Here is a 24,325-nt window from a genome sequence, read left to right as displayed (position 1 = left end):
AAGCCCCTTGTGGATACGATTGTGTCATCTTCTTGTTGATGTGCTACAGTCGATCCGGTTCCATGCCATAGACCTTCTAGGGGGTAATGAGTGCGGAGTTTCATTTATTTCAAAAACAAGTTCATCCTGGTTCACACTAACAGAAGTTCATGGTGGTAGAAAAAAAATTCAAGTAACTTGCAAACCTCACTGACCTACCTACCTAATAAAATATTTAAGTGCCAACTCTTAAGTGCAAAACACCATGTAGGTAAAACTAGATAAAGATTCATTTACTTCCTGTGCCTCCAATCTGCCAGTTTCTATCTAGGCACTGGATATTATCGTTAGATTGTCAGGCAAGCTATGATCTAATTGGGGTGGGGAAAGGGACTATGAGAGAGGGATGAATCATGACAATTACCTGGACGAGGTGGTTTTGAAGCCTTGAATGTAACATTGCAAGGGAAAGTCTTCCAGGCAAAGGAACTCATATAAACAAAGGTGTGAAGCCTAGACAGCTCACATTAGGTAAAAGAACAATGACCAGTATTCATGGGGCACCCTTGTAAGGATTATTTAATTTCAAAGAACGGAAACACACTCAGAGGAACTCAAATTTATAAAAAGGTGTTCATTGATAGGGAGTCTTAGGGAAGCCAATTGCAGGAAGTGTGGCCGGGCTGCAGCCATTGTGTGCCTCTCAGGACATCTGCTTCGCCTTAAACATGTGTTCCATTCTCTTCCCTTCTGGGAACTGTTTTTTATTCTGCCATCTCTTCCATTTTGCTGCTTTAGTGACTGGTCTGCACAGGGCATTGGGTTGCCATGGTTTGGGCTCTGTGCCCCACTTCATGCTACCTTACATCCCTTCTGTCTGTTTACCTCATTCATCTGGGGCTTCTTGGGAGAAGAGTGTGGGTTGAACAGACATGTCCTAGTCATGTGTACATACATGGCCGGAAATAACGGGAGGTCAAATCTAGGAAGTTGGTTGGAACCCAAGCTTCAGATGCCACCCTAAGATGCTTTTTAAAAAGGGTGGCTACCTGTAACAACTAAGTGGCCCAGAGTCGGCTTTAGGATGACTCCCCTGTTCTCAGTGGATAAGATGAGCTGGGGGACAGATGACTGAAGGCAGAAATTCTTGTGATAGCAGCTTGATTCATGTAGGAGTAGCCGGTGAAATCAGCTAATCAACTCGACTTGAAAACTGGATGTGGGAGGGTAACAGAGAGAAAAGTCAAAGTGGTGCTCTGACACTGAGCCTGGATTTCCCAGCAGACATACATACTGGAAAAATCCAGCTGAAGGGAGAAGGTCTGTGGATCAGTTATGACTTCTGTTTTGAGCATTCTTTTTTGAAACCACAGAGACATTGATGGGGGTTGTGGTGGGAAGCACCGTCTGGGTGGGACGTAGCAGTTTCTGCTTACTTGTATGTCACATGTTCTTCACTGGGTGACCAGTACTTATGATACAGATTGAGATGTTAACATGCTTATATCATGGGCAATGCAACTTTGTGTCGCATTGTTTACCGAAAAATCCTGTGCCTCTTGAAAAATGTTCATAGTGGTCTGAGGCTAATGACAGTAAGTCCCGCATTTGGTAAGATAATCTTTTGGCTTGCTCTAGGGGAAAAAAGACATTAGCAACCTTGTGTGGTTTTAAAACTTTTTTTCTTCTTCATATTTTTTTTTTTAAAGATTTTATTTATTTGAGAAAAGGAGCATGAGCTGGGGTGAAGGGAGAGGGACAGGCAGACTCCCCATTGAGTGGGGAGCCCAGTGTGGGGCTGGGTCCCAGGACCCTGAGATCATGACCTGAGCCAAAGTTAGACACTTAACAGACTGAGCCACCCAGCTGCCCCCATATTTTTAAAACAAAGCAAATTCAGTTTTGACCAAAAATACATAGAGTCTCAAACATTAAAAAGTACAGAATGCTATACATTAGGAGAACTCCTACCAAGAGAAGACCACTTGATTCAATTTTTTTTTTCTCCTCTCCTCTGAGTACAGCTAAATATTCTGAAAAGAATTCAGCAGACAATTATAAAAGGAATCTGAAAGGTGCAGATGAGAGGGTAGACTGAGGAAGGACCGTGTGGAGTGAGTTCCCTGGGTTTTGTTTCTCATCTCCCATGTACCCAGGTCTGGGCCCTGGGGAGTACCTACAACCCAGAAGTGCCAACAAGCATAGGTGCTTTCCCCCTCCAAAAAAAAGGAAGAAGAAAGAGAAGAGAAGGAAAAAAAGAAAGAACTAAAAGCCGACTTTTTCTTGCCAAAAGACCAGGAAAGAGGAAGCCCTGTTCCTGCCCATAATCAGCAAATAGCAGTGGGCTCAGTGCTGCTGAACATGGGGCTCATGAGGGCCTACCTGTTGCCCATTCTACACCTGACAGTATTACAATACGACCTATGCCTCGTCCTCCACCAGGTGACTGTGTCAGTGACACGCACAGGCCTGGTATCATCTGGCTTTCTGTCGGGGAGCAGAAGGGGGAGGAGATTACCTCCTACAACCTTCTCTCCAGCAGCAAAAGGCCAGGTAAGTGCTTCTTGCTTCCAGCAGTTCCTGCAGAGATCAAACAGAAAGTCTGCCAGCACCAGGCAGCCAGAGAACAAGTCAAGAGAAACTGTATTCTATGGGTCCAGCATCACTCAGCCCCCACCTAGTGAAACCCCCTGGCCCAGGGAAGTGCCTTCAAGCCCTTGTTAGAAGTACCATCAGAGACTGAGTGACAGTCTCTTGCAGCCAGAAGAACACAGCAGGCCAGAATTGCATTACAAGGGCTCTGGAAACTAAATTGTCATTGAAACTACAACCAGAACATGCACCCTAAATCTAAACAATGATTAACTGCTAACATACGAAATTAGGACTTTTAAAGCAGCCATTATAAAATTGTTTCAGTAAGCAATGATGAATTATCTTGAAACAAATGGAGAACTTTTAGAAAGTATCAGCAAAGAAATAGAAGTTACAAAAAAACACAAAATGGAAATTATGGATAGGAAAAATACAATAATCAAATGATAAGGGCACCTGGGTGGCTCATTGTGTCAAGCCTCTGCCTTCAGCTCAGGTCATGATCTCAAGGTCCTGGGATCAAGCCCCACGTCGGGCTCTCTGCTCAGCGGGCACCCTGCTTCCTCCTTTCACTCTCTCTGCCTGCCTCTCTGTCTACTTGTGATCTCTGTCAAATAAATAAATAATCTTTTTTAAAAAATTATAAAACGTGTCTGATGGGCTCAGTAGTACACTGGAAATGTCAGAGAACAGAATCAGTGAACTTGAACACAAATCAATAGAATCTGTTCTGGCTGAACAACAGAGAGAAAATAGACTGAAAAAATACTACAGCTCCTCAGAGACTTTGGGGACAGTAACACAAAATCTAACATTCATATCATTAGAATCCCAGGAGATGAGAAAGAATGTGAGGCTGGACAGCTAGTGGAAGAACTAATGACTGAAAACTTCCCAAATTTGTCAGAACACCTAAAGCTGCAGATTCAAGAAACTGAATGAACCTCCAAGAGAAAAACTCAAGGAAGTCTCTGCCAAGACACATGATAATTAAATTCTGCAAACTAAGAAAAAAATCTTAAAAACAACCAGAGAAAAATTATGCATTAGCTGCTGGAAATAGCAGTTCAGATGACAGCGTGATTCTTACCAGAAACCTTGGAGGCCAGGAGGAAGTGGCACATTTTTCAAGTGCTAAAGGCAAAGAACAGTCACCTGCAAGTTTTATATCTGGGAAAACTATCCTTCAGGAATGAAGGGAAAGTAACTACATTCTTAGAGGAGAACTAAGGGCATTGTTGCTAGCAGATCTGCCTTCGAGAAAGGCTAAAGGAAACTCTCCAAAAAGATTAAGATAGCATAACAGGAGGAGGCTTGGAATTTCAGAAATGAAGGAACAGTGAGACCAACGGAATGGGTAAAAATGGAGGTAAATATAAATGGACTGTCTTCATGAATTCTAAAAATCATATTTGATGAACAAAACAAAAATTACAGTACCATCTGATGTGCTCAGTGTATGAAAAGGAAATACTCAAGATATGTTTAAAAGCAGGGAGAACAAAAGATCCTAAATGGAAGTAAGCAAAACCATACACTCATACGCAAATAGAATAGGATTTTACAAAAATGTTCAAGTATCATTTTTTCCCCTCAAGTAGCCCACAGGAAGGCAAGAGAAGTAGAGGGAACAAATTAAAAAATAAGAAACAGACCCATCCTCCATGCCCACCGTGCTCCAGTTTCTGCTTGGATTTAGCCGTGGTGAGAACGTCCCTGGCTCAGAACCGTGGCATACCGGACCTGGCTACAAAACTTGAAGAAACTAACAAGGACTTGGATGCCAGGAAGAAGCCCCCTAGTTGATGGAGAGGACTCCAGTGCTACTTCGGGGTCTTCCTATTCTGCTGTTCTTGAGGGCCTCCTTATCTGAACCACTACTTTGAAATTCCAGCCTCTGAACTTTTCCTTTCCACGAGATCCCGCCTTGTCCCGCCTTGCCAGAGAACACAAATGGGGCCACAAAGTTAAGAAGTACGCTTTTCTAACGTCCTCACGTCTTCCCTGCCTCCTCCCCGCCACTTGAGATGCCCAAGAATTATAGATCCGTGAATGTGACCTTTAATTAGTGGTCTCTTCCTTCGTTCTTTGGGATTTCTACTACCTTTTTCCTGAAGAAAAATTGATGAGTTTTATGTAGCTGCTGAGATTAAACAAGGCTGGTTACAGAATGTAGCAATTATAATGGATGTTTAAACATTTGGTACTAAGTTCTGCTGTTTTGAAGTAATTAAAATTAAAGTCCAGAGGGGGGGGGGGAACAAGTAATAAAATGTCAGTGTAAGCCTTAGCCTGTCTGTAATTACTTTAAATGCAAGTAGACTAAACACTACAATTAAAAGACAGAGATTGGAAGAACAGATTATTTTTAAATGACCTGAGTACATCTTCTCTACAAGAAATGCATGTCAATCGTAGAGACTATAAGTAGGTTGAAAGTAAAAGGTGGAGAAAGATATATCCTGTTAATGTTAATTTTTTTAAGTGGCTATATTAATATCAGACAAAGAAATACCAGACTTCAGAGCAAAGAATAAAGAATCAGTGCATCAAGAAGACAGAGCAATTCTGAATGTATATGCACCAAAAGCAGAGCTGCAAAATATGGGAAACAAAATGGTAAAGCTGAAAGGAGAAACAGATCTATAATTATGGTTCAGGAGTTCTCCATCCCACTCCAAGCAATTGACCGAGCTATTGGACAGAATATTAGCAAAGATAAAGAATAACAATAATTAATTAGTTAATTTTAAAAGATTAAAATTATACAGAGTATGTTACCTGGCCATATGGAATCAAATTAGAAACCAGTAGTAGAAAGACCACAGGAAAATCTCTGATCATTTGGAAATTAAGAGTACACTTCTTAATAATCCATGGGTCAGAGAGGAAATTATCCCAGGAAAATTTAAAAATAAAATGAGGGGGTCTGGCTGGCTCAGTCAGTGGAGTGTATAACTTTTGATCTCAGGGTTGTAAATTCAAGCATCACGTTGGGTGTGGAGATTACTTAACTTGATTTTAAAATCTTTAAAAATAATGAACTTCATGATCACAGGGAGCTGATGGAAGTGTTGAGTTACTGTGTTGTACACCTACAAACAGTATTACACTGTATGTTAACTAACTGGAATTAAAATCAAAACTTAAAGTAAATTTTAAATTAACTGAATAAAAACAAAAATACATCATCAAAATTTGTAGAATGCAGCCATAGCAGTGCTGAGAGGGGAACTTACGGCCCCAGGTGCTTAGAAAAGAGAAAAGATCTCAAATCAGTAGTCTAAGTTGCTACTCAAGAAACTAGAAAAAGAACAAAATAAATCTGAAGCAAGCAGCCATCAGTGCAATTGTAGACAAGAAAATAACAAAGGAAATGTATTAAATCAAAAGCTGGTTCTTAAAAAATACCGATACAGCTAGTAAACCTTGAACAAAATTGACGAAGCTAAAAAGAGAGAAGACACGAACCACTAACAACAAGAATAGATAGGGGATATTACTACAGCTATTCAGAGGATAAAAGTGAACACTAGGAGCACCTTTATACCCCCAGATTCAATAACTTAGAAGAAATTTCTTGAAAAGCACAGATTACCAAAACTCAACCAAGGTAAAATAGATAACCTGAATAATCATTAGTAAAATTAGATTTTTTATTTAAAAAATTTCCTGAGGGATTCACTGTAGGGGTTTACCTTATATTTAAAGAAGAATTAATACCAGTTTTACACATTCTCTTCCCGAAAATATAAGAGGCAGGAATACTTCTGAGTCATATTATGAGGTCTGTATAAAACCAGACAAAGACAGCACAGACTATTGTCTCCCATGAACTTAGATACCAAATATTAACATCATACCCAGCAATATATAAAAATTGCAAACAACAGCCTGGTAGAGTTTATTCCAGATATGTATGGCTGGCTCAGTCATCAAAAACGAAATCAATGTAAGTAAATCCATATCAGCAGTCTAAAATTTCATAAGCATAGAAATGCAGTCAACAAAACCCCAACACCCATTTATGATAAAACACTCATCAAAGATTAGAGGGAGAATGTTCTTAACTTGATCAACTTCCTTATCTACAAAAAAACCTCCTATACCCTCACTCTTCACAGTGAAATACTGAGTGCTTTCCCCATGACACTGGGAAAGAGGCAAGGATGCCTGCTCTCACCATTCCTGCTTACTGGAATTCTGGAAGTTCTGATTAGTGCAACAAAGTAAAAGGGAATAAAAGGGCGTTTAGATTAGGCAGGAAGAAATAAAGATGGCTCTCTTTGCAGATGACACGATTGTCTGTATAGAAAATTCCAAGGAATCTACGAAAAAAAACTCCTAGAACTACTAAGTGTCACAGGCTGGAATTCACTGCATTTCCATGTACTAACCGTGACACCATCTTCATAAAAATCCTGTGCAGTGTTTGGAGCTGTGCTAGGTGGATAGAGAGTGAAACTGTGGTGGAGATGTACCACGCAGTATGGTCAGTAATAAAGGGGAACGAACCGCTGATCCATGGAGCAACCCCGATGCCTCTCAGAAGCATTATGCTGGGTGAGAAGAAGCCAGACACAGAAGGGAACATACAGTGTGATTTCATTTATGTAATATTCTTGAGATAATGTTCTAGAGATGGAGAGCAGATTAGTGGTTGCCAGAGATTTAAGGATTAGAAAAGGAGGGGAGGGGATGGCTCTAAAAGGGTGACATGAGGGAGCCCTGTGCTATGGCACACGCATCTGTCCTGATTGTTAGGAGTGGTTATGTAAAACTGCACGTGCTGAAATTGCATGGCACTCTGTGTGTGCGTGTGCACATCCCACGAATGAGTGCACGTGGAACTGAACACATGCGAGTAAGCTCTGCGGATTGTACTGATCCATGTCCTGGTTTTAATAGCGTGCTGTACTTCCGCAGGAGATGGTGGTGGGGGAGGCGAGGTCAGGTGTGCACACATTAAGTTCCTTCCAAAGGCCCTTTTAAAATGCACGCAGAAGCTTATTGGCATTAGAAATGTATCTTGCCCCTCCATCCCTTCTCTAGACAAACTTATTTCTTACTAGTTTTGTATTACCTTACTATTCTGCACCTTACTGTTTTTCTTCTCTTAATAGAGATGGTTCCATATTAGCCAGGCTTGATTTTTTCAGATGCAGAGATTGCATTGGTATTTCTGCCACGGTGCTGAAATCATGTTTGTTTGTTTCTTTCTTTCTTTCTTTCTTTCTTTTAAGATTTTATTTATTTGACAGAGTGAGATCACAAATAGGTTGAGAGGCAGGCAGACGGGGGAGCGGAGCAGGTTCCCTGCTGAGCAGAGTGCCCAGCGTGGGAGCGAATCCCAGGACCCTGGGATCATGACCTGAGCCGAAGGCAAAGGCTTAACCCACCAAGGCATTCAGGCACCCCTGAAATCACGTTTCTGTGAACAGACTTCTAGGGTGTTTTCGTTCTGTCCTATTAGGAATGTGTTCTGATGAAGACCTTGACACATTTGCTGTTTTGCTCGTGTGTGAATACACCTCTAAAATAAATGTCTGGGGGCTTCTGGGTGGCTCAGTCATTAAAAGTGTCTGCTTTCAGCTCAGGTCATAATCCCAGGGTCGAGCCCTGCATGGGGCTCCCTGCTCAGCAGGAAGCCTGCTTCTCCCTCTCCCACTCAACCCTGCTTGTGCTCCCTCTCTCGCTATGTCTCTCTCTGTCAGATAAATAAATAAAATCTTAACAAGTAAGTAAGTATTTGAAATACATTTCTGGAAATTGGATATGTGGATTAGAATTTAGCTACACTTAGTCTTCAAAGACACCGCTAGATTGCCCTGCACAAGAGTTGTACCATTCCACACACTTGCCGCGTGACGATCTGATTTATCCCCACAGGCTGTTTTCACATTGTAGGACTTCTGACAATATGTTAGGTTAAAAATGACATCTCAGTGTGGTTTTAATTATCATTTCTCTGAAAAATTGGGCACCTTTTCTTACTTTCGATTTTTATTTCTTCTTCTGGAAGCTGTGTTCATAATCATTGGGCCATTATTCCAGTGGTTTGTTGGCTTTTATGGGAATTAGTGATTTGTAGGTGTAATTTATATAATAAGCTGTTTGTCTTTGATGTGGTGTTCAGTCTTTTTGCTATTTATTGTCTGCTTTCTGACTTACTACTTTTTTTTTCCCACATTGACTTTTTAAAAATTTTTCCTTAACCCATCTCTGTGCCTTCAGGATTTTGTGCCACTCAGAAAGGTCTTCCCCACACCCAGGTTATAAATTTCATGGTATTTCAGTGCATTCGGGTGTAGCCCTATTGAAATCTGGAGTTACCTCCCCACAGTGGTGCTGCTGGGCCCAGCCTTAGGCATAGACTTTATTTCTGGCCTTGGGTCTGATTTCATGGGTGTCCTCGGGCTTGTTGGAAATCTGGGTCACTGCTAGAACCAGATCAAGTTAATCTCACATCCTCCATAAAGTGGTGCTTTACAGGGAAAGGAAGTAAGGGGAGGACATTGGATGATCTTCTGGCTCGTATCCCATCTTCAGCAACCTTTATTCCAAGAGATAAACTCTTATAGAAGAGGTTATTGTCCCATGTGCTCTGGGAGTTAGTGCTTAGGTGACAGAACCCCTTTGCTGGTCTCCAGGGAAGGGAAACCAAACTTTAAGGGCTGTTGCCTCCCATTGGTCATTTGTGCAAATCCCACTTAGGTTGCTTCTCCAGAGGGACCGGCTTCCTGAATCTCTGGAATCTAAAACGGCCCTGTCACAATGAGAGGAACTTGGGAGTCTTGTCCACATTTCAGAGCACAGCCCTGTGGATTTTCTTCAGAATGCAGTGCTAGTCAGTGGTCTCTCCCTCCTAAGACTTGCTTTTTCTAAATGGGTATGAAAAACATCTGCTTAGCATGACTTTACCCCCACTTAGGAATAAGTAAGCCAGAAGAAGGCCGGCCTGCGGGGAGTGTGACCGGAAATGACATCACCGCCCCTCCAAACAAGGAGCTCCCACCAAGCCCAGAGAAGAAAACAAAGGTAGGCACCACAGTGGTGGGTTATCTTCTCTGGCTGCCAGTTTTTAAAACCCTATCTTCTGCTATTATTGCTTGAATCATGAAAGAAGTTTCTTTTTTCTGAGCTATTAGTAGGCCTTCTCCAATGTTGGACATTTTTAGAAAATATTTTATATTCCTATTTTACCATAGTAGCCTAACTCAACCCTTACAATGGCTCCCTTAAACCCCATGATCTTGACTACGTGTAGAAATGTTCTGTAGGGCTTATTTCTGCTCCCCTTTACAGCAGCAATAATGGGATTTTGCAGAACTATTCAGAAATAGATTCTGCAATCTTTGCTTGTAAAAAGGGAACTCAGATTTTTAAGGTGGATCAAAGCTTCAGGCACTTTCACTGGTGCTCATGGGCGAGTACAAGTGCCATACTTCATCAAGGCACAAATAATGACCATTTAATCACCTGCTAATGACTTTTCTTCATAGAATTTTTGCAGCCACCAAAAGTTAGTAAATTGTTTAAAGCGTCACTGAATTTAAATCTTCAGGCACTGAACTGCTGGAATTTGTGACGTTGTCATTAAGAGTGAATTCCCAGTTTTCTTTATCTTTCTCATGGCTTCTTTTTACCCCTTACTGAGCTCAGAAGAACAGAATGCTGCTTTTCAGTTGCATATATCCTCATTGCTTATAATTTTACTTTGAATTGTGCAATTTATACTTTTTTAAATTTGTTTTTATTTTTGTCTGTGTGTTTGATGTTGACTTTTTAAAAAAACAAAACAAAACAACACATCAACTTAAAGCTTTTGGCCACCACTCAACCTGCAAAGACTTCAACATCGAAAGCCAAAACTCAGCCCACTCCTCTCCCTAAGCAGTCGGCTCCCACCACCTTCGGTGGGTCAAATAAAAAACCTATGAGCCTCGCTGCAGGCTTAGTGCCGGCTGCCCCACCCAAACGCCCTGCTGCCACCACTGCCAGGCCTTCCACCTTACCTGCAAAAGACGCAAAACCCAAGGTAAGTAGCCACCTAAGCCCTGTGCCAGGGAGATGTTCTCCCCCGAGGGTCCCATCGCTCCCATTGCTACCTGGCAGTGGAGTCAAGCTGGTGGAACTGGGGGAAGGGGAGAAAGGTCACTTGCAGATCTTGGGGGCTCACGATGCAGCCATAACATCTGAAGGCCTTTTAGACTTTGTACCTTTCCTTTCCCTGCTGGGAGGCAATACTGCATCTGCCTTGTTTTCTTTTCCTTTCTCACAGCTCCTCCTTAGTACTCTTCCCCTGTTGGAGCACTTATTAGCCAGTTCGCCCTCCTCCACAGACTGTCACATACTTTTTTTGGATAGAGTTCCCACATCAGATACCTCAAATTTGCTTCCTTGTCTTTCTCTTTATTCGTCTGGCAGAAGTGAGTTTTGCCTGTTACTTTTTTGAATAAGGTCTTCTAGCCGACCTCTGTACATTGCAACGACATGTGACAGCTTCCTTTGCTTTTGATACTGGGCCTCTCTCAATAGGCTCCCCCTGCAGGTTTTCAGTTTCCCAGGTCACCCACACATAGCTGCCTAGAAGCTGGTCAATTTGGAGCAGAAGTAGCTCCAACAGGATCGTTCTAGAAGGGCTGCTGGAGTCTGTGGCTGCCTTCCTTAACGTCTTGTTTCATTTAAGAAGGGCCTTTCAGTCAGCTCAGTGTTACTGGTTATATTCATGGTGGGCAGTAGTTGCCGATGTTAAAATGTTAGGGTACCCTGTTAGTGTATCATGTGATCTTGTTAAGAAAATCGGTGGAACCTAGGAATTGTAGTCTCCGTTGGAACCTGGCCAAGAAACTGAGAAATCCTGTCACAGACTAAGAATGGTAAAATATATAGCTTTCTGACCCTCCTCACTTACCCAGTTGACTGCTTTCTCGATCGTGAGAAGACAGTATATTAGCATGAGAGGGCAGAGGAAGGGCAGCTGGAGCCCTGGCATCCAAAGTCCTAGAGCTGATGGAAGCCAGTATGGGAAGGAGGTGTCTAGTGAAATTTCACTCTGCAGTAATAATCATCATGAAAGTGTCCTCTACTGTTTCCTTTATATAAGCTAATTCCTTTGATTGTCTCTCTGAACAACCCATGATGTGGGTTTTAGTATTCTCATTTTATAGCTCAGTGAAATAACCTTCCTATGGTCCAGTGCTAGTAAGTGGCAGAGCCAGTATTTGAACTTGGGACCTGACTCTAACACTGATGCTCAGGGCCTCTGTCAATATTCTTCTTTCATGGCTTCTGCCGTTCAGCTCTCAGACAGCATTTTGAGAACAGCTGACCTTTTTGAAAAGCTGATCTGCCTTCCAGTTATTACCAATGTTTGTTTTTTAGATAAGAAACAGATGAAAATATTTGGGGAGCTTGATTAAAAACTAAAGTCTAATGAAATTTATTTTTATCCTTATTTTGGTAGAAAAATTGAAGAAGCAGACAAAGGGGAAAAAAACTTACCTAGAAAAAATAAGTAGATCCAGGATTCTGGTAGAGAAGAAAACTGAGATTGAATTGAATTCTCAGTTCAATTCTCAGTTGAATTAAATTGAGAAGGAGCAGCCTAACTGCAGTTACAAAAGCGGGCTGGTTCTGTCGCTTGCCAAAGCCAGGAGCCCAAGTCTGAATCAAGGGTGTCACATTTTTTTAGAGCTTTCTATCCCTTATACCTTTTTTCCAACTCACCACTATTAATTAGCAAAATAAGACCCTACTAGATTATTCTGAATCATAGCCCGAATGTTGAGAATTTGAAGGAGACCTCGGAGAATGTCTGGTTTATACCCAGATCTTAGAGCCGATGGAAGGGATCCCTCTGCATAAAATCCTGTGTTCTGTTCCGAATAGAGCTGGCAGCTGAAGCCAGTTCCTGCCATACTCAGGGACTTCCATCTGTAAAAATGGTCATGACCCTGCACTTTCCGGACTTGACTTTAATTGGATGCCAGCCCTCACATTTCTGAGCACCCTCTTGGCCGATTTTCCATTTAAGCTGTATCATGCTTGTCTCCACCAGCAGACGGCCCTGTGTGGCCATTTCTTGTGGAGTAAAAGAGCAGGGTCCACTGTGTCTATGATTTGGTTTATTCTCTTGAGTAACTTGGTACTTCTGTTCCCATAGAAACCGGGCTAGATTGATTCCTTCCCTTCCTTACTAGTGAGGATGTACCCAGCTTCCCTGGAAGAGGAATTAGGGTGACCCAGATGCACTTGCAAGACTCTTCCCTTTTGCTCTAAGTCACAGCTGGGACATCAGGGCTTCTCCTCCTGTCTGGTGGTCAGGCCTGCCTCCTCCAGTCCCTAACACTGCATAGCATCAAAGCTGGTCCCCAGAGATCCTCCATTTGATCTCCTTTATCCAGCTGAGGCAGTAAAGCCCAGAGAGGCTCTGTGATTTCCCCAGGAACACACTGTGAGCTGGGGCCCTGACCGGGGTTAGAGCTCAGGCTTCTGATCTAACTGGTGAGGGCCAGTGTTCTCAACCATTTGCAGTCCTAACCCCACATTCACAGGGTGCATTTTAGCCAAAGGAATGCCTGAATTCGGTTGAACTTAATCTTTAATTTTTTGTGTTATGTATTTATTTATCTTTGGTCAAGTGATTAAATACTGATGTATTTAATGTATTTAAATACATTAGATCCTGAGACAAGCTCAGACAGACAAGCTGTATCCGTGATGTAGTATCCTTTTCCGATTTGTTCATTCTCACTGGTTCAGGCTGGATTGAGATAGTTAGGCTCCGTTTGCTGACTCCAGGTGACACAGAGCCCTGCACAGCCCATTTCTCATGTTGGCTGAAGGACTTAGATCTTAGAGCAGCGTAAACTGTTGCTGGTTTTCTGGTGTCCACCAGCTTCCAGGGCTCTTGCTGACCTGCAGTTCTTATCCCCGCTTCCCTATTACCAGCCTGCTGCAGAGACAAAGGTTCCTGAGAAACGAACCTCACCATCCAAGCTGGCCTCTGCTCCAGCCCTGAAGCCTGGCTCCAAGAGCACCCAGACTGTTACAAAAGCCTCAGCCGCTGCCAGTCCTGCCTCAGCTGGGCCAAGCAGTCGAAGCCCCCCAACGCCTGTGCCCAGGAGGCCCACCGGTGAGTCCTGTCCCCCTCCATTCCTACGGGAACCAGTGGGGAGAAGGGTGGGGCCTTAGCTTTGCCCCCGTCAGTAGCTCCAGCCAACGTCACAGAAAGCCATGCACCCCTGTTTGTGCACTCATCCTTCATGGGGTACATTGAAAAGTGGATCCTTGGTCTCCACATGAGGTTATTAGCAAGTATGTATATTCAGAAAACTCTTGAGTAAAAGGAATTCTTAGGGATTCCCAGGTAGGATTTACTGTTCCTTTCTTAGTAACTTCACAGCACTCAGCACATCATGGTCCTGGGCAGACATGACAGGAAATAGATGGTTCGGTTCCACTGGCGTGTACTGATGACCCACTTATGAGGCCATGTGGAAGGCACTGGCAAGCCTGTAGAAAAGGACAAGACAGAGTGGGTGGCCATGAATGCTCCAGAGGGCACAGTCTGGCTGATTTCCTCCTCGTTTTAGTCCCAGTGACTAGCACAGCCCATGGCCTAAAAGGGACATTCAGTCATTGTTGAATGAATGAATGAATCTTAAGACTGGATGAGCCATTCACTTGGTCACTTTGTAAGCACTCATTGTTAAAACATGCATGTCTGTGCAGCCATCAAGACCGAGGGAAAACCTGCAGACATGAAGAAGACAGCTACACAGTCTGCACCAGGTAACACCCCATGCCCTACTTCGTGGAATCCTAAAATAAACCCCTGCCTCTATGTGGCTCCCTTTTGCTCTCTCCCCTGACCCCGTGTCCTCGCTCACTTCTACCTTTGCAGCTGACTTGAGTCGCTCCAAGAACACGTCCACCAGCTCCGTGAAGAAAAGCACCACTGTCCCTGGGGCCGCCCCCGTGGCAGGGGTGGCTCCCAGCCGAGCCAAGCCCACATCCACCCCGCCCCGCCCCTCGGGGACGCCTTCCTCAGACAAGAAGCCCACATCAGCCAAACCCAGCTCTTCTGCCCCTAGGCTGAGCCGCCCCTCTACCAACGCTTCTGCCCCTGATCTGAAGAATGTCCGCTCCAAGGTTGGCTCCACAGAAAACATCAAACATCAGCCTGGAGGAGGCCGGGTGAGTCCAGGGAGCTGGGGGTCCTCGGCATGCCGGCCCTTGCTGCTTCCGCCGCCACACACACACCCGCACCCACCCCCCGGCTATCCCCCAGTGTGTCCTCACATCAGCCCCAGGCTCCCATCAAAGAAGAAGGGCGGTCGGGACATTGGATTCAGTGCCAGGGACTTTCAGCCTGGGCTCCAGGTCCCAGCAGCAGGCTCGCTCTTCCCATCCCCATCAGAGGGGCTCCTGTTCTGTGTTGTGGGGTTTAGGGTTACATTTTTGTTCGAAGGCAAAAGGGTTCTTCCCCTTAACAAGACAAGCAGAGGAGGACTGTGAGACCCTGTGAAGGTGAGAGACCAGATGTGCTCCCCATCTCTACCCTGTCTGAATGGCAGGACCTGTAGGAGGTGGAAGCTTTGATGTGGGGAGGGGAGGCTTCTTCCTGGAAGAGGAAAGAGGGTCCTCTTGTGGCCGTGGCCGTGAGTGTGGCTGTGACTGGGGGACTCGCTGCTGCAGGCCTCCCACTTTCCTAATCAGAAGGGCTGCCACAGGGTGTTGTGACAGAGGATGGCAGGGCAGGCCCTGGCGCTTCATGCTTCAGGATTTTCTGGTGGCATCCACCGCAGAATTAGCAACGGTCAGCTCTTCGCAACGGCAGGACTTTGGTGTATGGAAGGGTGGTGGCGAAAGTCCCAGTCCAAGTCCTTGGAACAGGAACCTTCTCATGTCCTATATCATTTTCTAGCAGTAAACCACCATCCCTCCCACTCAGGGTAGGATAGTTTAATTTGCTTCAACCCCGAGCCTGTAAATAATTGAAAACAGGGTCCAAAATGAGGCAGAATCCTGGTACTTTTGGAAGACAGTGATGGCAAACTAAGGTTAGTCTGGAATAAGGGCCTGAGAGTTGCTTTGGCTAAGAGGCTGTGGCTCTGGTGTACCCAGACTGTGACCCATCTCCCCCTTCTGGACTCTTTTTAGCCTTTGCTCGGGCAGACAGTTGCAGGTGGTATTGGTGTGGAGAGTTGAGTGACTCGGCCTGGTGATGAGATTATTTTCTGCTCCAACATAGCTGAGTGGTGTGACACTCCCATCCTCAGTAGTAGCTGCCTGTGGACTACGGCAGCTTGCTTGCGGTGAAGACATTTGAGTGGGAGAGCATCCTGACTGGAAAACACACACTCCAAAGAAAATCACTAACTCAGCCCTCCTTCCTGCCTTCTCTCTGTGAATGCTATCTTGAGCTCTTCCTTGGGTCTCAGGACTGGACTGCAGCTCCTCCCCCAGCTGGTCTACCCTGGAAACGGGTGGTTTTTTCCTAGGAGCGCAGGGTGACCTGCTTCTGCCTGGTGGCCTGGCCTGGATTCGAGTCCCCTACAGCTTTCTTTCCTTCTTGGCATTTGGGCTCTTACCCTCTTGGTTTGAAATGTGCCCTCCCTTTATCTCCATCCAGGCCAAAGTAGAGAAAAAAACAGAGGCATCTGCTCCGGCTCGAAAGCCTGAACCTAACGCAGTCGCTAAAACAGCTGGTCCCATTGCGAGTGCGCAGAAACCACCTGCTGGGAAAGTGAGTTTTATTTAGACTTTTACCTCTTGAAGGTAAAAGATGATAAACTGTTTCTTCCAGCCTGAGTCACTTTCCCTTCTACTGCACTTTTTTCCTGTCCTGAACTAGTTTCTACGTTGCTCCTGCATTCCCTCCTCTTTGTTTGATGACTCAGCCAGCCATCAGAAAAATTTCTGTATTAACCCTGACAGTTAACAGAGTTGGGAGCCCATTACCCTCTGGGGAATATTTATTCAACTGGATAACATGGATCCAAAGACCTTCAGCCACTTCCTTCCCACTGACCTTGATGTGAAACCCCACCTGTGTTGCACACGAAACATGCACACCAAGCACCTAGGTCCTGCCTCAGGGAGACATGGCATTGGTTACTTTCCAGCACCTGGAGCTCTGGTGCTTTAAAGTGACCCAGAAGGCCCCTCTCATAACATGCTGACTAAGAGATAGCATCATTTGCTCCGGTTCCCCATGTCCCCTCCTGAGGTTTGAATGGTCATTCCCTCTGGAAACCCACTCAGCCTAGGGCTTGCCCAGGTAAGCAGAAACTCTAGGTTCTTTCCTCTTTGCCTCCACATCCTGGAACCAGGCCCCTAATGCTTGCTGTGGGAATCTTCTTCCCTTAGCTGTGGCATGTCGGTGGTCACTCCAGCCAGGGGCTGCTGGAGGGGCCTAACCTCCAGCTCTCAGGGCCCAAGGTGGGCAGTGTCAGCCCAAGGAATCTGTACAATCAGTGAGGCTTCTAGGCGACTCCTGCAGGCCCTGGAGGCCTCTGGTTCAGAACAGGGTTTCATTAGGAAACAGTTTGCTAACCAGTTACTCATCACTGACATTGTAAAGAAGGCACAAAACTGTAAGGTATTTGGGTCGGAATTTCTCCGGATGGATTCCTCCACTGTGTGGAAAACTCTTCAGCTTGGGGCCTGCTTCATTTGTGAAGGGCTCTGAAGCAAAGGAAGGAAGGAAGCTGGCAACTGTTTCTTTTTCAGAAGGCTCAAAGAGAATTCTTTGTTCCAGCCCTTAGAGCCTGGGCCTTTGTGTGGCTGCATTCCAAGGGGAACCATTCAGAAGCACTACAGTGTGCTGTGTCCAGTCCCCGTACCCACCCCACCCCCGCCCGCCCCATAATGCATCACTGCAGCGCTGCTTGGAGCCACTTCTCCTTGCGCATGAAACTCACAGAGCACAGGATCGGGCATGTGGAAGATTGAAGGAAGTGTTTTTACCCTCTAGCTGAAAAAAAATCTAGACCAGAAGTTCACCCGTCCTGTGCTTTCTCGAGCCCTGAGAGGCTGCTTGAATGTGGAGCTGCCAAGAATATGGCGTGTGCTCCCCCTGGCGTCCGGATTCCGCATGGCAGGGCTAGTGGCCTCTGGTCCATTTGCATTCATAACTGAGCTATGGTGTCCCTTCCTTCCTGTATCAGATCTGTGCCCTGTGAGCCAGATGCTCGGTGCTTCTCTGAGCAGCCTTGGCCTCCCAGAGTGGGTCTGGCTGCCGTAGTTCCCAGCCCCAGCTTTAAGGGAAGGGCCAGGCTTCGGTGAGGACCAGTCTGATGAGCAGGACCCTTGCAGAGAGGAGTCCCCGGACACCGCGTCAGCTTTTGGGGAAAGAGCAGGTGGGAGGAGGAGCGGGGCTGTGCCCAGGTGGGCATCCGGGGCCTGCTGCTGCCTGGGCCTCGCGAACCACAGCCCGGCCCCAAGGACCAGCAAGGAGGACCATTAGCCCTTCTGCAACCTCTGCTTCTGTCCTCGTGTTGTCTGTTCTTGTCTTCACTCCCTCTCCCGCTTCCCTCAGATTCCTTCCCCCGTGCTTCTCCACAGCTGTTCCGCTGCAGGTGGGCCGGAGCTGTAGCCCCACTCTGTTGGCCGCTGTGCTCACGTGTGGACTCCCCGTGTCGGTTCTAACCAGCCCTCTCCCTTTGTGTTGTTTTTTTTTTCTGTTCTCTAACACTCCAGGTCCAGATAGTCTCGAAAAAAGTGAGCTACAGCCATATTCAGTCCAAGTGTGGTTCCAAGGACAATATTAAGCATGTCCCTGGAGGTGGTAATGTAAGTATGAGCTCTGGACAGCTGGTGTCTGAGGCACAGCCCCCATGGGCACCCTGGGGAGAGGGCCACCTGCCCACGCTGACAGGGCCACAGCAGCCTGACCCGGGGGCTTCCTCCCAGATGCAGGCTGTCGGAGTGAGGGGAGACCTCAGGGTCGCGGTGTGCTTAGACTGGCTGTGTCGGGGAACCCCTCGATAAAACAACCCATTGACGCCCACGTGGCATCCTCTCCCCCCTCTTTCCGGTCTGCTCTCTTTCCCCGACTCGTCGCCTTCCTGAAGCCTTCCTCTCGTGTTCCCTTAGCCGCTCCTTTTCTTTGTCCCCTTCCTTCTTCCATCCACACACTCCTTTATCATGCTGCCCTTCTGTACCAGCCCTGAGCTCTGTGTGGGGAACACAGGTGGCTCTGGCTGCTGGGGGTCCTGGTCCAGCGTGAAGAACACCTGTTCGCTCTGCACGTGTCCCCGTGACTGCAGAGGCAGGTGTGAGTCCGGCACGCGCTGGAGAGGAGTGTGTGTGGAGCGGCCTTCGCCTTCGCCACTCCTCACCTGCTTCTCTCCCCACCGCAGGGAGCCCACCCTGCTCCGTCCTGCCCACTCTGCTCCTTCTCCTTCCTGGCCGGAACTGGGCTGAGTGCTGCTCTGCTCGCCCTGTTCGTTTTCAGGCTCGGTCCCTCCTGCCCCTTCAGTGGCCGTGCTATGCTGCGCGTGGCTTACCAGCACTGCCCCACCCCACCCCCAGTGGCTCTGCTGGGAGGCCTCCGTCTCAGGGCATCCCTTTCTCACTCCGCACAAGCCCCCTGACTGCATCTCCTTCAAGTCACTTCCCCACCGGTGGCTCTTCTGGCTTGGGCGGGAATGGCAGCCTGGACACCCCGGGTGGGGAGAGGCAGCCGGCTGGCTTGGGAGCTGGCCCGACAGGAGCCACTGGTGTGGGTGAAGCGTTTAAAGACAGTATCTGCTTCAGGTGATAAAGATCCCGCTTACGAGGGTCCCGGGTGGCACCGACTTTAGCTTTCCTTCCAGGCTTTGGCCTAGATGAAGACCGGTGGGCAGGAGAGTCTGAAGGGATCTGTCGTGTGTGTGACAGAAATGCACTTGGTATGGCGTGCGGTCTGTGCACGAGCTCAGGACATAGGCATCATTCGTCACCACCTGTGCTCGTCCCACACTGCTTACGCATGATTTCCAAGGTTTTTTAAAAGATTTTATTGATTTATTAGAGAGTGTGAGCTAGGGGGAGACACATGATGACAGAGCAGGGGGGACAGGGATGAGCAGACCCTGTGCTCAGTCTCATGACCTGAGCCACAGTTCAGAGTTGGCCGCTGAACCAACTGAGCCCCAGGCGCCCTATAAACGTTTTATTGTCAGGGGAGGCCTCCTTAGACAGCAAGGCATCCGGAAGCTGCCTGGGAGCAGTGTTTGGGGGCGGCGAGAGGAGGACAAACGGCCTGGATGGAGGCACTGTCCTTCCTTCAGCCCCTTCATGAAGCCAGCACAGACACACGTGCCGTGGAGAAAGTGTGGGCCCGCCATGCAGGCCGAGCAGTGTCCCGTGTCACACACAAACCTCGTCCCCTCCTGGATAGATTCTGAGCCCGACACCCGAGGAGAGGCCTGGAGCAGGACCCCCGTCATTGCTCCAGAGCCCCCCGCCACCCGTACATGTGCCCCCCTTGTTGGGAACCAGGGACACGTGAGAGCAGGGAGCAGAGCAGATTTTCCCCCAATTGAAGATTTTGGGACCATTTTTCTCCCATTTCACCCTCATAAGGAGAGACGTGTGTGATGGGTTCTTACAGACCTGGTGGCTGTGTCATCTCAGCCTCTACCGCTGCCTGCGGTGTGTCACAGGCCGGGGTGGTGGGGGGCACAGATGGTGCAAACAGCTAGAGTGAGGTGTGGGGCGTCCGTGGGCGGCGGGACAGCAAGAGGGCTGCAGAGGCAGCGTGGCTTCCGCTAGGGCAGCATGTCTGAGAGACACATGTCCTAGGTCAGGGAGGCGGCACGTGCCTCCCTAAAGCATCAAGTGGTGGCGAGAAGGCGGGGGACGAGGGCAAGTCGGGGAGAATTATTTGGAAGGGACTGTGCCTTCTCTCTGTGCCAGCCACGTCTCAGATGCAGCGGGCCTCATTAAGTGAGGGGGACACAGTTACACTTTTTTAAAACTTGAAGTTGTAGAGAATTTTCAAATACATACAAAAATAGGAAAAAAACACTACAGTGAACTGGATGAACCTTTTACCCAGCTTCGTTTATTTTCCTTGTGGCCAGCCTTTTTTTAAAAATGATCTCTACTACACCCAGTGGGGGTCTCAGACCTGTGACCCTGAGATCAAGAGTCACCCGCTCCATGGAGCCAGCCAGGTGTCCCTCCTTGTGCCCAGTCCTAGATACATCATTCGTCTGCAGATTCTCGGTTTATAACTTTAAAAGATAAGAACTCTTCATGTGCGTACATATGTTCGTGTACGTACGTGGGTGTCGGACTCCCACTGACATGTTAAACAGGTTTGCTTGTTTGAATCAGGATCCAAGTAAGGCCCATAAACTGATTGGTTGATGTGTCTCTTGTCTTAAGTTTCTTTTTACTCTGCAGGCCCCTTTCAGTTATTTTTCATGTGTAAACCAAGTCGCTTATCCTCGAATCTGGACTCTGCTGATGACAGCCCCATGGCTTCATTTAGTGTGCTTCCGTGTCCCTTGATAGTCTGTACATTGACTCAGGTTTGATCTCCCCCACCCCCAGATTTTTGCAAGACTTTCATAGGTTGTGGTGGTATTTCACGTCGTGTTTCACTCTCTGGTTTTCTCTCTCTCTCTCTCTCTCTCTCTTTCTCTCGGGTGGCCAGTACCAAGAGCCATGCGTTCAGTACGGGTGCACTGTGTTGCTTCCTACTCCGTCCACTGGCTGGCGCATGTCTTTAAAGCAGAACTGCCTCTTCACCAGATGATGTTTACTTGAGGACCAGACAAGAAGTAAACAAGTGGTGGCCTCAGTGGCAGAACGCTGGCTCAGGAAATGCGTGGGCTCTAGACCTGGGCCAGTGAGCTCTGTCCCTGCGTGCGGCTGTCTCGGGGTTGGCACAAGATGAGTTGCCACCGGTGCTGCGGGACACATCTGTCTTGGTTCAGTGGCTGCCAGAACATTTGGTTGGGAAAAGCACTTCCCTGTGTTCTCATTTCGGGAGAATTGCAGCCTTGTTGGAAAAAGGAGACAAAGCGGAGGCCTTTGTTTTGAGGGTGATAAGTCCTTTATAAATGACGACTGAATGCGTGAACCACTTAGTGTCCTGTTGATGCTCACGTCCCTTCATGATGACGCAAAGAAGAGGTGGAGTGAGGCTAGAGCCCAGGAAGGCTTTGAAGAAGGTGGCCCTTGAGCTGGGCTTCGAGGGACAGGGAGGAGAAAGCGGTGGGCTTGCCAGGCGAGGGGCAGTATGAGCAGCGAGGGACGATGGCTCACGCAAGCTGAGGATTATGGGAAATGACTCTGTGGCCGGCCCTGGGCTGCAGGCGGGCGCAGGAAAATGCAGTAGGCATTGCACGTATTCTCTTGGAGTACAGTCGAAACCGTATTTTCTCACGCTGACGAGGGAGAGGGTGCTAGAAGGTGATGGGACCACACTGGTGGGTGTGGCACCTGCTGGCAGGCCTCCCTGGGCCCCTGCCTGGAGGACTTGACTGCAGGGGAAAGCTGGGCTCTTCCACAGAACCAGGGAGCAGCTGGGCCACTCACAGGACCCTGGAATCTTCATCCCAGAACCCGGTGCCCACTTGTAGATGAAGCACAAGCCCTCAGTCCCAGTAGCGAAATGCTCACCCCTACAGGATTCCTGTCAGATAGAAGGCTAGTCGTCCTTTGATGACTCCCCGGCGGTGAGCAGAAAGTCAGGCTAACCAGAGCGTCATGGAGCCTGGAGGCTGCGCCTCATCGCTGCAGCTGTGGGCCCGGAGCCGCTGGCATGGGCTCTGCGCCCGGACACCGCTGTGTGGTGCTCGGCGCCACGAGGGGGCGAGGGGCCTGTCGTGCAGGGGTGCATGACTTCCCTGAACAACCAGCAGAGCAGCGGAACTGAGCAGTGTTCACATATAAATTAGCAAAGTTTGGGTGGTGGTGGTGGTTTTTTGTTTTAACCTTATCTGCACATATTCTATGCAGAATGTCCTCCAGGGCCTCAGGTTCTGGTTCTTCGGGTTCCCTTGGGATCCCGTTTTCTTCTGAGCAGCTGCATCTTCTGGTTTAGGAACGGCCTGCTCCCTCCAGTCCGGAGCAGCTCGAGTGGCAGGGAGAGCGCGGTATGGGCTCACCCAGCCCCGAGCCCCGGGAGCTCCACACTGCGTCTTAGTGACTTTGATCTCCTGTTATGCTCCGTGACCAGGGAATCAGACTCCCACGCTTTCGGTTCAGCGTGACTCTGCCTCTCTAAGCATGGGCAATTAAAAGTAAGCACTGTCTTGGGGCACCCATCCTGTGTCCGGCCCTGCCCTTCAGCCTGGGCCTGCGTCCCGCCTCCGCCCCTCCTCCATCGTGGCGACGGGGTGGCTCCTGCAAAGGGACACCTTTCAGATACTTGGCGCCTTTTCGATTATACCTCCCCTGGATGGCCTGGGCCGTTTCGCATGTTCTTAAAGTGAACGCGAAGGTTTGAGCCTCTTGATTTACCTGACTTTGTGGGGTTTTATGGATCAAGTGAATAATGAGCCATTTTCAGAGATCACTTCAAACTGCTTACGGGAAGAACGTTGTTATTGTTTTTAGTGGGAATATCCAGTGCTGGGAGGAGGATGTGGTCGGACAAACACTTCAGCTTGGTGGTGGATGTCCGTTGTCACATTTCTAGAAAGCAGTTAGGTCCCATGGCTTAAGAACCTTAATATATACAGTCTAAACCTTTAGCCAGGTAACTGAAGTTCTGGGCATCCTGCTTACAGGGTCATCAGAATTGTCATGACTTCTGTTCATAAAGATACTTACTGCTGCCATGGTGGGTTTTTGGTTTTGTTTTCGTTTTTAAGATTTTTTTTGTAGGGGGAGAGAGTGAGGGGTGGGGGTGCAGAGGGAGAGAGAAAGTCCTAAGCAGACTCCACTGAGCGTGGAGCCCAACACGGGGCTTAATCCCACATCCCTGAGATCATGACCCAAGCTGAAAGCAAGTCAGATAGGTGCCCACCCAACCAACCAGGCCCCCAAGGCACCCATATTGCTGCCATGGTTTTAATGGTGAAAAATTAGAAAAAATCCAAATGTTCAATATCAGACATGGATTCGGTTTATATAAGATCTTAGAGAATAGATTATTATATGTGGCCCCTCTTTACAATTCTCAACTTCTGTGGGAAAACGTTTGTAACATGAATGAAGCAGGAGTACGCATCCTAGACAGACGCCTGTGTGGTCACCCAGGAGGGAAACACACAGTAGGAAGAACTGGCAGAACATGAAAACATGACTCCAGATTTTCTCTGAGCAAGGGGTTAATGGGTAAGATTTCAGGTGGAACAAAATGACATTTTAGATTTGGATCCAGACAAATGGGAGAAGAGCTTCCCAGCAGGTGTACCGTTGCGGCGGGGAGGGAGCGGCCCAGTGTGCATGGGAACCACTTTCGGTCTGCCAGGGTGGGCGCAGAGGCTGCAGGCCTTGGATACAGCCTCTCTCTGAGGCAGTGCTCTTCTTGCGATTGGTTTCTCAGGTTCAGATTCAGAATAAGAAGGTGGACATCTCTAAGGTCTCCTCCAAGTGTGGGTCCAAGGCCAACATCAAGCACAAACCTGGTGAGTGCTGTCTCCTACACCCCAATCCCAGCATGCCTGGGGCCTGTGGTCCTGCCAAGGCCAGCTGCATTGGTCATTCCCTCAGGATTCCTGGAGCTGCCCCCCGCCCAGGAGGCAGTGATGCCAACTGCGCAGTGAAGTGCCTGTCAGGGAGGGGGCTCTGGGCACTC

The 24,325-nt window shown here is 47.6% G+C and overlaps 1 protein-coding gene and 1 pseudogene across 10 annotated transcripts in view; both read left to right on the top strand.

Moving 5' to 3' along the window:
- Positions 1–24,325, top strand: part of MAP4 (microtubule associated protein 4) — a 197,325-nt gene that overhangs the window by 167,152 nt on the left and 5,848 nt on the right. For 3 of the 10 annotated variants that reach the window (XM_059389610.1, XM_059389608.1, XM_059389609.1), the window contains 8 exons: positions 9,506–9,612; positions 10,397–10,612; positions 13,528–13,711; positions 14,311–14,370; positions 14,483–14,775; positions 16,214–16,327; positions 18,283–18,375; positions 24,074–24,155. In XM_059389610.1, the coding sequence (XP_059245593.1) occupies positions 9,506–9,612; positions 10,397–10,612; positions 13,528–13,711; positions 14,311–14,370; positions 14,483–14,775; positions 16,214–16,327; positions 18,283–18,375; positions 24,074–24,155 (1,149 nt within the window). The remainder of the gene's footprint in view (positions 1–9,505; positions 9,613–10,396; positions 10,613–13,527; positions 13,712–14,310; positions 14,371–14,482; positions 14,776–16,213; positions 16,328–18,282; positions 18,376–24,073; positions 24,156–24,325) is intronic. The other 7 variants (XM_059389612.1, XM_059389611.1, XM_059389616.1 and 4 more) reach the window with 5 other exon arrangements.
- On the top strand, positions 4,239–4,380 carry LOC132012504 (short transmembrane mitochondrial protein 1-like; annotated as a pseudogene).

The sequence above is a fragment of the Mustela nigripes genome, chromosome 2 (assembly GCF_022355385.1).
Source record: "Mustela nigripes isolate SB6536 chromosome 2, MUSNIG.SB6536, whole genome shotgun sequence".
Taxonomy (NCBI): Eukaryota; Metazoa; Chordata; class Mammalia; order Carnivora; family Mustelidae; genus Mustela; species Mustela nigripes.
The sequence above is the reverse complement of the archived record's forward strand: the minus strand, read 5'-3'. Positions and strand labels throughout refer to the sequence as shown.